Below are 15,235 nucleotides of genomic sequence, written 5' to 3'. Positions count from 1 at the left end.
CACAGCAGTGACGTCTCCTCGGAGAGGAAAGATGGCGTCGTCTTGGATGCATGTTCCATCTGCTACTCGATTCACAGAGGATTTAGTCATCTTTCTAAAAGAACAGCGTCCAGAGTATTTGCCTGATGTGTTGGCTAACTACAGGCAGCACGGCGTGTTCCCGACTCAGGTAGAACCTGGAGAGACTGGCGGGAAAACGAGGAGAGTCGCTAGTTTAAGCTGCCGTTGGAGGCTTTGTCGATCAGGGACAGACAGCCTGATTTATGGTTCTGCGTTAAATCGACGCAGAGCCTATGGCGTAAGGAACGCGTCGTTGTAACGCAGAACCATAAATCAGCCTTAATTGGGAATTAAAAGTTGCGTTCGGTATTGAACCAATACAGACACACATTATGCTCTTATTTATTTATGTCATAATATACAGCCAGTACTCGAGTTGTAAAAAAAATCAGGGGGGATGGTGGATTTTATCATATGGGGTCAGATAATTTGTGCTGATTAAAAATAATATAATATATTACAAATAATAGCAGTGACCAAAACACCTGCAGAAATACTGCAGGAATGACATAGCAGCAGTTAAATGCAGCCTTCTGTAAGCTTTAAATATCCACTGGGCTTACATCAAATACATCAAAACACAACAATAAAAAACACTTTTCTGAACTTATCAATATGACTCTGTCCTTCACAGGATAAGTAAAATGGATCACTGCAAAAACTCACAATCTTAACAAGAATATTTGTCTTATTTGTAGTTAAAATGTCTCATTTTAGTAAAAAAAAATCTCATTACACTTAAAACAAGACTCATCATTGGAAAAAACAACAATTTTCACCTGTTTCAAGTAGATTTTCACTTGAAATAAGTAGAAAAATCTGCCAGTGGAACAAGATTTTTTTGCTTGTAATGAGAAGATAAATCTTGTCCCACTGGCAGATTTTCCTACTTATTTCAAGTGAAAATTTACTTGAAACAGGTGAAAATGGTCAAATAAGTTATTTTTCTGGTGATGACTCTAAATGTTGAAATAGCAGTAAAACCACATTCATTGATGAAATGACATAAGGGATGGAAAGGAGGGATGGCAGTTTTACAGGGGGGGATGATTTGGACCGTTTTTATTTCAGGGGGGGATGATTTGGACCGTTTTTATTTCAGGGGGGGGGGTGCCATCCCCCCTCAACTCGAGTACTGTTTCCCACTACATGCAAAGTGAGATATTTCAAGGCTTTATTTGTTATAATTTTGGTGATTATGGCTCACAGTTTATGAAAACCCCAAATAAAAAAATCTCAAAAAATTAGAATATATTATGAAATCAATAAACAATTCAATCATCAAAATTATAACAAATAAAGGCTTAAGATATGCTTTGCCTGTAATGAGACTATGTAATATACATGTATTAGATTCACCTCTTAAGTTGAATTATTTAAATAAATTAAATTTTACACCATATTCTTCACCTGTATGTAGAGGACTGTCTCAGAAAATTAGAATATTGTGATAAAGTTCTTTATTTTCTGTAATGCAATTAAAAAAACAAAAATGTCCTACATTCTGGATTCATTACAAATCAACTGAAATATTGCAAGCCTTTTATTATTTTATATTATATTTATATTATATTATTTTATATTTATATTATATTATTTTATATTTATATTATATTATATTATTTTATATTTATATTATATTATTTTTATATTATTATTATTTTATATAGCTGATTATGGCTTACAGTTTAAGATTAAGATTCCCAGAATATTCAAATTTTTTGAGATAGGATATTTGAGTTTTCTTAAGCTGTAAGCCATGATCAGCAATATTAAAATAATAAAAGGCTTGCAATATTTCAGTTGATTTGTAATGAATCCAGAATGTATAACATTTTAGATTTTTTAATTGCATTACAGAAAATCACAATATTCTAATTTTCTGAGACAGTCCTGTATATTCTACATCTTGGCTGATGTGGACATACATAGCATAGGAGGATAATCCAGTTGTATGGTTGTCTGTCTGTACACTCATGCAAGTTCAATGCTATTAAAGCACTTTAAACTTTAAATTAAAGCGTTTTGTTTTTTCATATAGGCCTAAAATAAATACATTTCTATGCATTTTAGAAGTTTTGGGGATGTCCCTTTTTTTGGTGCTTGTGTTGCTGAAATCGGGGCGTCCCTTATTTCTATTTCTGTTTCTGAAAGGTGCAAACCCTACCCGAGTCTGAGGTTTTCCTGTGTCTGTATCCTCGATGCTTTGTCTCTAAATGAATCCAACATGCGTGTTTCTCTTCAGGGCTCCAGCGACGTCGCGGGTCTGGTCGGTTTCAGCAACGCTAAACTGAGTTCCAGCAAGACCAGGTAAGAAATCATTTGATTAGATTTTGATTTTTTTATTTTATACATGTAAAAGACAACAATTAAAGAGAAGATAAGAAAACAAAAAAAAGCAAACAAAAGAAATAACAAAACAAAGAATTTCATACTTTAACACTTAATATCTTAATTTACATGTGCAAAAAGGAGTAGGAAGAAGTGTAAACGTATATAATCCTACCCCCATTCACTAATCATTTATTAACAAGTATTTATAATTAACTCTACTATAATTATACTCACACACTTACCTATACATACACGTAGTTGAGTATTTCTATATATTTGTACACACATGCCCATATAAATCTTTATATAAATATTCTTATTTACACCATACTATCTCTATATTAACTCCATCTGCTCTATATCTATGTATATCTACTTACACACGTATTCACACACATACACATATATATATGTACATATACATATATATATACATACAGGACTGTCTCAGAAAATTAGAATATTGTGATTTTCTGTAAGGCAATTAAAAAAAAAAAAAAAATGTCATACATTCTGGATTCATTACAAATCAACTGAAATATTGCAAGTCTTTTATTATTTTAATATTGCTGATCATGGTTTACAGCTTAAGAAGACTCAAATATCCTATCTAAAAATATTAGAATATTCTGGGAATCTTAATCTTAAACTGTAAGCCATAATATATATATATATATATATATATATATATATATATATATATATATATATATATATATATATGCATACATACACACACACACACACACACACACACACACACACACACACACACACACACACACACACACACACACACACACACACACACACACACACACACACACACACATTTCTCTACATAAATATACACAGATCTACCAATTCACCCAATAGTGTTTATATCAGGCCCCTAAAAGCCCCTAAACTCCTTCCTCTTTGTACCTTGTGAAAATCATGTTTTTATATTTGTTTTTAAACTGGTTAATGTTTGGACATTATGCTTTAATATCAGTTGCTTCAAAGTTGAAACCGTCACTGTTCTTTTAGCAGCACTTGTATTTATGGCACAATCGCACACTGAATACTTTAGGTTGTTTAGGAACACGCATTTGAAGCATTGAGGAAAACACAGTAATGTGATAAATACGGGGTTTTAAATGGCCTATATATGTTTTACTAGTATAGTCTTTCGCCATACATATATCATTAGCTGAAAGCACGGAGAGGGATTTTATTTTGCTCAGAATAATACCCACAATGTGACAATAATATCTCTTTGGAAAACTTTATGATAATGAATCACAGTTGGACTGTCAGAATCGGAAAATTGCATGAACTAGCTTTTTAAGATCCAATGCTCTTAAAATGGAAAATATTACATTCTTTTTTTGGATAATAAAGAACACTTTGATATTTAATGTTTTTTTTTTTTATTTAGTACTTTGTGTCAACGTCCATTAGTCTTTAGTGTAGAGACAGATGACACTGATAATGTTAAACGAGAGGATAAACTGGAACTAAGGGAGCCTGTCTTCATTTTGGGGAAAAAGAGCTCCCATCCCATCATGTAGATGAATATATTATACTTTTTAGTGTGAAACTATGGTTTAGTGGTTAAGGTTGCCACGAGGGAAAGTGTACATGAAACATTGTAAGGCTTGAACTGATGGGAGCATGATTTTGTGTGTGTCTTGTAGGTTTGAGGGACTGTGTCTCCTATCCATGCTGGTCAAAGACAGCTCTAGTGATCTGTTCCAGCAGCACTGCGTCTCCTGGCTGCGCTCTCTGCAACAGATTATACAGGTAAGATGCACAGAGGTTGTACACCTCGGTTTACTGCTACAGTCACTTCTTCACTGATTTATACCAGGATTTATTTTTATGTGTAAATTCAAAATGACAAAGGTAATGTAAAGATCTAATATATTGCACAATGATTGACAATCTGTTTCAAAGTTACATAAAAGTCCTATTTTTAGGTTTCGTCAAATGCCTGTGTTTTATTGATTTCAAAATTAACAAAACTTGACTGATTGTTCAGTAACATGGCAAATTTAGAAAATTTGTGTTACAAGGGGCACTGCATCTTGTGCTTATCAATATTTGAATGAACCACTTTGAAATCCTAATCTTAACTTTGGTATACGATTACAAGGCTTCTGTTATTTGCTGGAGCTAAAGTGCCAACTGGAGTCAGCCTTTAGTCATGGGTTGTAATTACTGTTCATCTGCTTTGGCCCCAGTCATTGTTATATTTATTTCTAACAATGTAATACATTAGATGTTTCTTTTTAGTAGCACTTTAAAATAAAAAAAAAAAAAAAAAAAGCATTTTCAATCAAACAAATCAATTGTTTGAATGCAAAAAAAAATATATATATAATATATATTTGATATTTATATATATTTGAACACTCCTTTCTTTGATTGAAAAGATTTGTGATTGAAGTGATTCTTTTTTTTTAATTGAAAATATATATATTTTTGATTTGAGTAATTGAAGTAATAACAATAATGTTTTATGTTATGGGTGGGACATTTGTATCATTAATCGATCCCAAAAAGTTGCTTCAATAAAAAAAAATTTCAATCAAAGAAAAACTTAAATTCGATCAACAAAAATGAAATGAAATATCAAAGAAAAACAACTTCAAATGCAAAAGAAAAAGATTTTTTTTATTTTTTATTGAGGTGACAAAAGTTTTGAAGTTTTTTTAGGCACAAACATCCCACAGATGCATTGGTCATTGGTCAGGCATGTTTGAGTGACAAGTGTCTCCACCAACCACCTCTCTCTTAAAAGCCAGTCATGGCCATCAAGCCAGGGAGCAGCAGTGGAGTTGTTGCTAAGTAGATAAAACAGTATTAAATGATTGGTATAAAATAATCCGTGTATCATAATAGGCAGAGGTGTAATTAAAATGATTTCTTCCTGGAATTATTATTATATAATTATAATTTTATTATTGATTGATTGATCATTCAATCCCCGAGGGCCTCATTCAGATCATTCAGACCTGTTAAACTGGCTGTGCTTTTTTTTTCACGAGTAGGAGACACCTGTCAACTGTAGTGGTTTTGGTGACACTACGGTTGGTGGCAGTGAAGTAATTTAATACTAATAATTTTAAGACTGTTTTATCTACTTGCCAACAATTCACTTTTCATTTTTCATTTCATTTTTTTTTTTTGATTAAAGCAACTTCTTTTTTGATTAAATAAAAAAAAATCCTACTCATAATATGACCCAAACACAAAAAGATACTTCAAAAAAACAATTTAAATAAATAACATATTTTCAATTAAAAAAAAATCCCTTAAAAAAAAAGTTTCAATCACAGAAAAGGATTCTTTTTTGATTGAAGTGAAGGTTTTTATTATTGAATAATAAAGACACACATCACAATCTGCCTTCATACTTTTCAGCCCATCAGAGAAGTGTTGCTCAGAAATAAACTGTGTATTGTCTTCTATATATGTGTAACAACTATATAGTAAATCACCTTTTTTCTGCACTCACTGACTTTGTATTTCTGCAGTCTCAGGCTCCGATCCAGACCATCTGGCTGACTGTGAACATTCTGAAAGATGTTCTGCACTATTCCTGCCATCTACCAGAGGTGGCTAGAGAGGTCGGGATGAACTCCATCCTGGGCCTGCTCACGTCTCTGCTGGGACTCAAGAGAGAGGTACGTCAGCAGGGTGGAAGAGTACAGTGGATGATTCAAGATGTTTTTCAATTGTAGTGAATAATTCAAGGTATTTAAACTACTCACTGTAATGAGCATCATTGTTGAGAAAACAGTACATCCTCGGGAAAGAATATATGGAATCCTTACACCGTCCCCATTGGAAGATGTTCATTTAATTCTTTCAGTTTTTGGAAATACAAAGAAACAAAAAAAACAACTCTTTGTTAAATGTTCAGATTTAACTTCTTATTTTTTGATGTTTATGCAATCCAGTAAATCTGAAGTTGCAGTCATAGCTTCAGAGTCTGGAGAGAAGCAGCAACTACAATAGTGGATTATTATCTCTTATTATCTTAAACATGTGTGTGTGTCTGTACAATTAAAACATTTTTTTTTTTTTTTTTCTTGTTTTGATGTTGGAAAATGTCCAAAGAAATAAGAGTCCTCACTTGCCCAAATAATTGTGCATTTAAATTTAATAAAGTTTTTGAATATTTACCTTGTAAAACAAGAAATCCGATCTTGCCTCCTTGGACCTTAGTAGATCAAGAGGGGCATTTTCAGCTATATTTGAGATGCGCATATACACACATATATATGTATATATATGTATATATATATATATATATATATATATATATATATGATTATATTTCAGCTATATGTATTTTCATTACCAATCAATGCATTTAAAAAGTATTCATATTAACCATTAATAACAATTAACTTTACAGTTCTCTTTTAAAGTCATGTTTTTTTTTTTTTTTAGCTTAATTAAATTTAATTCTACAAAATTCTCCCTGATTTCAGTGTGAGCTTGCAGCTATGGAGGGGATGATCGCCTGCATGGTTTACTACCCCAGAGCCTGTGCTTCCCTTAAGGTAAGATGCAAATAAGACGAGGAATTCACAACTGAAAGGTGTTTTAAGATACTGTCACTTAAGCCAATGTATTTATGTATTTTATTTAGATTAGGCTTTTTAACAGATACATTTTCAAACATGGGCATATTAAGGGTCCAAGCATCAAAGTTACTGGAATCCTGTTTCTGCCATAACAGCTGTGAAGCAGAAAAATCTGTAAATTATACAAGATGGCAAACTTTGTTTAGGTTCTTATTGGTAGCTTTACATTTTTTTTATTGTGTTTTGGATATGGAGGGGTTTCTGCTGTGTTGGTTAGGGCAGCATTCTGCCAAGCGATATTCAGACACACAGCTTCTCTCAGCAAGATTGAATTTTTCACATGATTAACAAATGCATGATTGCAACAAATTGTTAGAATGCGAGCACTGAAATGTAAACTTTATTTTGCACTTGCTGAAATATATCAAATATTTGATAAAATTTAGATCTGATATTTTTTGGCAGATCAAAATTCATGAAATTTCATTTGGGGATTTACTTGCATGTTAATCAAATAAACAGACTGAATAAAAATCGAATGTTCTATATACAGGACTGTCTCAGAAAATTAGAATATTGTGATAAAGTTCTTTATTTTCTGTAATGCAGTTAAAAAAACAAAAATGTCATACATTCTGGATTCATTACAAATCAACTGAAATATTGCAAGCCTTTTATTATTTTAATATTGCTGATTATGGCTTACAGTTTAAGATTAAGATTAATTTTTTGAGATAGGATATTTGAGTTTTCTTAAACTGTAAGCCATGATCAGCAATATTAAAATAATAAAAGGCTTGCAATATTTCAGTTGATTTGTAATGAATCCAGAATGTATGACATTTGTTTTTGTAATTGCATTACAGAAAATCACAATATTCAAATTTTCTGAGACAGTCCTGTAGATCCAAAAAATCTGCAGTTGTTGTTATTATTATTGATAATTAATTTATATTTTTTAATCTCCTAAAGGACAAACTGGGAGCCTATTTTCTCTCTAAAATGGACAGCACAAACGGGAAAGCACAGGAGGTGTGTATTTATTTATTCATCTATTTAATCTTTTACAATAATTTATCTTTTTCCACTAACGAGTTTTCCTTGTGTCAGATGGCGTGCCAGTGTTACAGTCATCTTCCGTGTCTGGGGGGAATGTTGGGGAGTGTTGGTGTGGGCAGAGGAGAGGGCTGGACCTATCAGATCCACTGCCTGCTCGCCTCGGCCAATAGTTTACTGGCTCAGCTCTACCAAGGGGCGGAAACAGGTAACTCTTTCTTTCTTTCTTTTTAAAGTTCTTCCCCCAATGATTACCACTGTATTGCCACTAGTGGTGGAAAAAAAATCGATATTGCAATATATTGTTACGCTCTCTGTTGCTATTAATAATCGATAAACTGACGGCAAATATCAATATTTTATTACAACACACATAATGGATTTACGCGGTTGTCACCGCACTATTGTTCATGCTCTGCCCCGGTTTACAACCGGTTTACTTCATACAGACAGCAGGCTGAGCAGCACTGTTAATGCTGGAAAATACTTGCTGTTTGAGTCTGCGTTTATGCTGCTATATGTGTTAATGTCCGCTCGCACAGACAACCAGCTGCGTTGTAAACGGACCTCGCTCTCACAGCATGCGAGGAGAGCGGCTCGTACTGTAATACAAAATTATTCCACCTATTACAGCCGCCGTTAGGGTACATGATCTTCAGCCTTTTTGTGTTGTAACGTTTATGCTTTTCACTCTGTAAGTGATCCTCGCTCGTATCCTTCCGTGTCCAGTCAACCGTGTGTTGGGAAAACTTGCAGATCATTGAATCACCAGACACGTTACACACGACACGGACACACTCAGACACACGCGCACCCGTGCACAACCAGTGTTCAGTGCTTTGGATATTTCAGCTTAAATTTCAAAATGTTATATTAGTTCAATGAAGTTCATATTATCTATATTTATTATAGCTCTGTGGGGGGTGCTGAGTGAGTATGGAGTCCGGGGCCCTCTACTAAGGGCTGTCCGGTCTCTGTATGATCGGAGCAGGAGTCTGGTTCGCATTGCCGGCAGTAAGTCAGACTTGTTCCCGGTGCATGTTGGACTCCGGCAGGGCTGCCCTTTGTCACCGGTCCTGTTCATAATTTTTATGGACAGGATTTCTAGGCGCAGCCAGGGGCCGGAGGGGATCCGGTTTGGGGACCTCAGGATTTCATCTCTGCTTTTTGCAGATGATGTTGTCCTGTTGGCTTCATCGGACCGGGACCTCCAGCATGTGCTGGGGCGGTTTGCGGCCGAGTGCGACGCGGCAGGGATGAGAATCAGCACCTCCAAGACCGAGGCCATGGTTCTCGACCGGAAAAGGGTGGCATGCCTTCTCCGGGTGGGTGGAGAAGTCCTGCCTCAGGTGGAGGAGTTCAAGTATCTCGGGATCTTGTTCACGAGTGAGGGAAAGATGGAGCGTGAGATTGACAGGCGGATCGGTGCAGCGTCCGCAGTAATGCGGTCGATGTACTGGACCGTCGTGGTAAAGAGGGAGCTGAGTCGAAAGGCGAAGCTCTCGATTTACCGGTCAATCTACGCCCCTACCCTCACCTATGGTCATGAACTTTGGGTAGTGACCGAAAGGACAAGATCACGGATACAAGCGGCCGAGATGAGTTTCCTCCGCAGGGTGGCTGGACGCTCCCTTAGAGATAGGGTGAGGAGTTCGGTCACCCGGGAGGAGCTCGGAGTCGAGCCGCTACTCCTCCACATTGAGAGGAGTCAGCTGAGGTGGCTTGGGCATCTGTACCGGATGCCTCCTGGACGCCTCCCTAGGGAGGTGTTCCAGGCATGTCCCACCGGGAGGAGACCCCGGGGAAGACCCAGGACACGCTGGAGAGACTATGTCTCTCGGCTGGCCTGGGAACGCCTCGGACTCCCCCCGGAAGAGCTGGAGGAAGAGCTGGAGGAAGTGGCTGGGGTGAGGGAAGTCTGGGCATCCCTGCTGAGGCTGCTGCCCCCGCGACCCGGTAACGGAAAAGCGGGAGAAGATGAGTGATGAGTGAGTGAGTATTATAGCTTGTTTGGTTTCTTCTGTTATCGGATACAGTTTGTCATGATGACATAAGTGAAAAATGCCTGATGCTTCATGGCAATATGTGTGTGTGGTGACAGAATAAATTAATTGAAAAAGAAGGGATATTGAAAAGCCTATTTGAGTTATTTATTTTAGTTATTTCACAATAATTATTGTGAAATTATTATTTCACTAGTTATTTAACAGTCATATAATTCAGGCAACAGCTCAAAAAACATTTTTAATAACACTAATCCACATCAATATTGGATCGAATCGAATCAAATGGTGATAATCGATTCTGAATCTTAAGAATCGGATCAATTCTTGACATTTTAATAGATACCCAGCCCTAGGAGGCAGTGAGGTACTGTGCAAAATTAAATTGCTTACTGACTTTTCAGTATTAGAAACAAAGCAGTGCACTGTCCTGGTTTATATAAAACATGTTATTAATGTTCATGCACTTTAATTTGTTCAGCTGTTCAGTGTTTACATTTACAAGCCTAGGAGACAGTGAGGAAATATACAAATGCACTTTCTTTGTACATTGTAAGAAGTTTTGGCATTGAATAAATGGATAACTACAGACGTATTTTTTCTTTTTCAGTCACATATATTGTAATGTAGAAAATATCGTGATATTATCGTTATCGTGAGCCACATATCGCCACAGTATTGAATTGTGAGTTACATGTATCGTCCCACCCCTAATTGCCACAGTTCAGTAGATTTTTTCACATTTGCTTGTTCAGAATTGTTTTCAGCAATGATCTGTTTCCCCGTCCTGTACATGTCCAATGGTAATATCATGTAAATCCTGAGCACTTCACATGTTTTGAGGATTTTTAAAGGCCTATTTCTGAGATTCATTCTTCAAAATTTACCTTTTTTCATTTTCAAATTTGTGTATTTCAGGTGCTAGAAAGTGTTGAATAAATGTTGTGTTACGATAACGTTAATACTTGTGAAATCCCAATAGAAGTGTAAAATGTAGTTTACACACTGACAGATTGGTTGGTACCCTTCCATTGAAGAAAGAAAAATCCACACCTGGAAACTGACAAAAGTAATAATAAATATAAATGGATGAACATGAACTTATAATTAAGGCATTGCTTCTGAATTGTAGTTGAACAGAATCATTTAAAAACAACACTTTTAAACTGGTCTGGACAAATTAGTTGATACCCCAAGAAAAAAAAAGGATAATAATTTGACCATAGTGGCATGCTAAGCTAAAGTGTATCCTGTAACCTCAGCCTACAAATCTTTGTCTCAAGCACTGCGATCGCCTGAAAAGGTTTGTGGTTGAGGCATCTTAACATTCACAAGTACAGGCTTTAACTGCTGCGTCTGTAAAGTAAAAACTGACAAAGTGTGACTGTAAAATCTTTTCTCAAATCAGGCTGTACCAATTTAAAAGTATCATGAAAGCGAAAAGCAAAGCATCTGCACTGTAGTGAAGTAAATACAGGACTGTCTCAGAAAATTAGAATATTGTGATAAAGTCCTTTATTTTCTGTAATGCAAAAATGTCATACATTCTGGATGGTTTACAGCTTAAGAAAACTCAAATATCCTATCTCAAAAAATTAGAATATTCTGGGAATCTTAATCTTAAACTGTAAGCCATAATGAGCAATATTAAAATCATAAAAGGCTTGCAATATTTCAGTTGATTTGTAATGAATCCAGAATGTATGACATTTTTGTTTTTTTAATTGCATTACAGAAAATAAAGAACTTTATCACAATATTCTAATTTTCTGAGACAGCCCTGTATGTTGGAAAACAAACCTGCTGATTTGATGAAAAGACTTGTAGAATACAGAATAATTGTTTTTAGTTTCTTTTTCCCACCTTTTTTTTCTTGAGTGAATCTTTTATACACAAAGCCACAGCCTGGTAGTTACAATATGTTACCATGAGTAGAATTTTAATTTTAACCTCTATCAATCTTTTCACAAGCCTACTGTGTGCTGAATAGTAATGTCCATCATGTTGGTTGTTTGCTGTTCCAGACGTAGCTGTGCATTATCAGGGTCCGGGCGTGGAGCTGGCCTTCCCTCAGCTGGACCAGACAGATCCACACCTCTACCTGCAGGTCCAGAACAGATACACTGCTGTCTGCCGGGCCATTAAACACACGCTCGGGTAAGAAACATCCAGCACTTAAATGACCAGGGAATCTATGTTTTGAAAGTGGTATTTTCTTTTAAGATGGTTTTGATTTAATCTACTTTTAAGTTTCGCCTGTTGAATTTTTACATTTTAGTTAGGTATAAAAGTAGATCTTGGATCGATCAGAGACTGCGTTCAGCCTGAATTCATCATCTCCTGGTTTGAACTCCTTTGTATTATTATTACTTGAATGCTGCACATTTCTCTCAGGTTGAAAGAGAATTATGTTTAAATGCAGACCACAAAAACAACAAACTGACATTTTTGCTGATTTGACTGCAGTTTTTACCTGAACTGCTCATGTGAAACAGTATCTGATGGTTGAGGAGCTGCATGGTCCCAACAATTTTATTTGCTACATTGATCCAACGCAAAATAATTAAAAACCGTGCTTATTAATCACAAAACACAGTTTTAACATCATGACCAAATCCGCTCCGACCCGGTGTCAGTGATCACCGCAGACAGACTGCAGCTTCGCCTGAATTATGGTTCTGCGTTAAATCGACGGTGTAGCCAACAGCGTAGTAGGGTGTGCGTCGCCGCGAACCCTACGCCTTTTCTGTGGTGGCCCATTACATTATGGAATACAAAATGCACAGTAGACTGGTCATACCATCTACGGTAAGTATTTTTCACACACTGCAGATTAATAAGACTGCTGAATACACCATTTTTATTCAGGATTGATAACATTATTTGAGTTGTGCAGTTATTCGCATACTGTATACTACATTCTGGCAAAATCAGTAATCAAAATAGTATTAACTGGTATGAGCGATTTTGATTATTAAGTAGATGCAACTGAATGAATCATTCCCTCCTGGCACTGTTCCCTGAATCTTTTGAATCTTTGCTTCTCCTACAGCCGAGCATAACCGACACTTGCTAAAGCAAAGCATGAATCCAGAGGAGCAGTAATGATGGAAAGATTCTCAGATTTCAGTTGTGTTTGTGTTTGTGTCATCAGAGTGGATCCTGGCTCAGCTGTTCATCTTCCTGTCAGACTGCTGCTCAACATGGTGTGCCGGGCCCTCGCCGTCACCTCCAAGAACATGGTGAGCGCACACACACACATGCACAACATACATAAACATATACAAACTAGTGCAGTCAGGCGAGTAAAAAAATTTATTACAGGATTTATAATTAATTAATCTAATTAATTGCATTTTAATCTAATTGTTTTGGGAGAAATCTGCCAGTTTGCTAGAATAATTCGCCAAGTTACCCCCCGCAAGACAGCAGTACACACAAAACCAGCAGTTTGTCGAGTTACCCCCCGCAGACAGCAAGTACACACAAAATTACTCGTTTGCTAGGATAATGGGTCAGATTACCCCCCGCAAATGGCAGAGCAATTACTCGTTTGCTAGGATAACTCTGTGTTAAGTTACCCCCCGCAAATGACAGAGCAACATACAATCACATAGGGGCTAGGCCTTGATAAACTCTCACCTTAACACAGAGGACTGGGACAGCCGGACAGTCCAAGCAAAGAGCAGCCATCAACCCGTTGGGCGTCCTTGCACTTCGACCCACAGCAGACTCTCAAATCTACTTCCGGCCACCGGGTCTTAATACCTCTCCCTCAGCACCTTGCGGAGGGGGCGGGGAAAGGCCTATTCGCCCCCCCGTCCGCAAACTCTCAAAACAAGTTTCGGCTCCCACGGGACCAAAATCCAGTGCAAACCAGGCTCCTTCTCACAGAAAAACAGGCATTTGCTATGATAAACAGCAGGTGCGTGGCTGACTAAAAACTAAAGCTGTGTTTTGGGAATCTAGGGCATCCTCAGGACACAAAATGTATTTTTTCTCACTTCACTCATATCTGCTAAAGGTCCCCAAATAAAGAATTCGAATTCTAGGACATTATAAAATTGCAGTGCATGACTAATCAATTGAAAACACTAAGAAGAGAAGATTTAAAATCCACATTTTTAACTGATGAAGTGTGTTTCATAAATGAAACACACTTGGTTGGGGGCAGGCCGCAGGCCAGTACGCAACTCCCGAAGCTCCACCTTGCAAACATGCACAAAGGATAAAAACGGGGGCCAGCACAAGAAACTACAGGAACGATGGACAAAAACGATGGATGAAGGTTACACAGTGATGTCATTTTACTTCCTATGGGGGATGTTACCATGGCGATGCAAAACCTATTTATTCCTATGGGGAGCATAGAAATTAATGCAGTATCACATAACCATAACCTCAGACAGAACCAGAACCAGCCCAAATACAACCAGAACCACCCCAAATACAACCAGAACCACCCCACCCAAGCATTAAGTTCATTTAACAGCAGCAAGAGGCAACAAATGTCCGGCATTCGTGCATGCACATATCAAAATTGCACATGTTAAATTTATCATTTATTTATCTGTCTCGTGTGTATCTAAAATGCATTAAAAAGGAATAGGATGTGATGTAACCACCCCATCTCTCTCTGTATCTAGCGTGTATTCATTCTTTGTTTTGTTTTCTTTGTCAGAATTTGTCAGCAGATGGAAGTTTGAGGGTGCTGGTCCTCCCCAGTATACACACCAGTACTTTGGAGGTTTTGTCAGATCTTATTACAGTGTGAGTATTGACCTACACGAACCACACATGGTATGTTTTTCGGACACAAGACGGCCATTTCCAGCCTTTTTTCACTTTTGCATTGGCTTCACACCAATGATGCAGGTCTAGAAATAACTAGTGATGTGTGATAGTCGCTTTGGATAAAATCATCTGTAGTAGTATTAGTAGTCGTAGGATTATGAGTAGGAGGAGGAGGGGGTGGTGTTAATCCAAATCATCTAAAAAAAAGACTACATTGTCATTGGAAGCCCGAGACGCATGAAATTTGAACAAGGTGGTCGCCGTGCATTCACTTGTGTAAAAAAGAAAAAAAACACCTTTTTACAAGTGCCACTACCAAAACATCTGAAATGGTGCCAGCACTAAAACAATATATATGATGCAATTAGGGGTGTAACGATACACTAATCTCACGATACGGTACGATAC

At 36.8% G+C, this 15,235-nt stretch overlaps 1 protein-coding gene across 2 annotated transcripts in view; it reads left to right on the top strand.

Annotated features, from left to right (window-relative positions):
- The first annotated feature begins 31 nt into the window (after positions 1-31).
- pelp1 (proline, glutamate and leucine rich protein 1) overlaps positions 32-15,235 on the top strand; it is a 40,575-nt gene continuing 25,371 nt past the window's right edge. For both annotated transcript variants that reach the window (XM_061709667.1, XM_061709666.1), the window contains exons 1-10: positions 32-169; positions 2,306-2,370; positions 4,074-4,179; positions 5,916-6,065; positions 6,879-6,950; positions 7,947-8,006; positions 8,085-8,238; positions 12,058-12,190; positions 13,188-13,275; positions 14,715-14,803. In XM_061709667.1, coding sequence (XP_061565651.1) covers positions 32-169; positions 2,306-2,370; positions 4,074-4,179; positions 5,916-6,065; positions 6,879-6,950; positions 7,947-8,006; positions 8,085-8,238; positions 12,058-12,190; positions 13,188-13,275; positions 14,715-14,803 — 1,055 coding nt within the window. The remainder of the gene's footprint in view (positions 170-2,305; positions 2,371-4,073; positions 4,180-5,915; positions 6,066-6,878; positions 6,951-7,946; positions 8,007-8,084; positions 8,239-12,057; positions 12,191-13,187; positions 13,276-14,714; positions 14,804-15,235) is intronic.

This window comes from Cololabis saira, chromosome 20 (assembly GCF_033807715.1).
Source record: "Cololabis saira isolate AMF1-May2022 chromosome 20, fColSai1.1, whole genome shotgun sequence".
In the NCBI taxonomy this organism is placed as follows: domain Eukaryota; kingdom Metazoa; phylum Chordata; class Actinopteri; order Beloniformes; family Belonidae; genus Cololabis; species Cololabis saira.
Note: the sequence above shows the minus strand (reverse complement) of the source record. Positions and strands in the feature narration are given on the sequence as shown.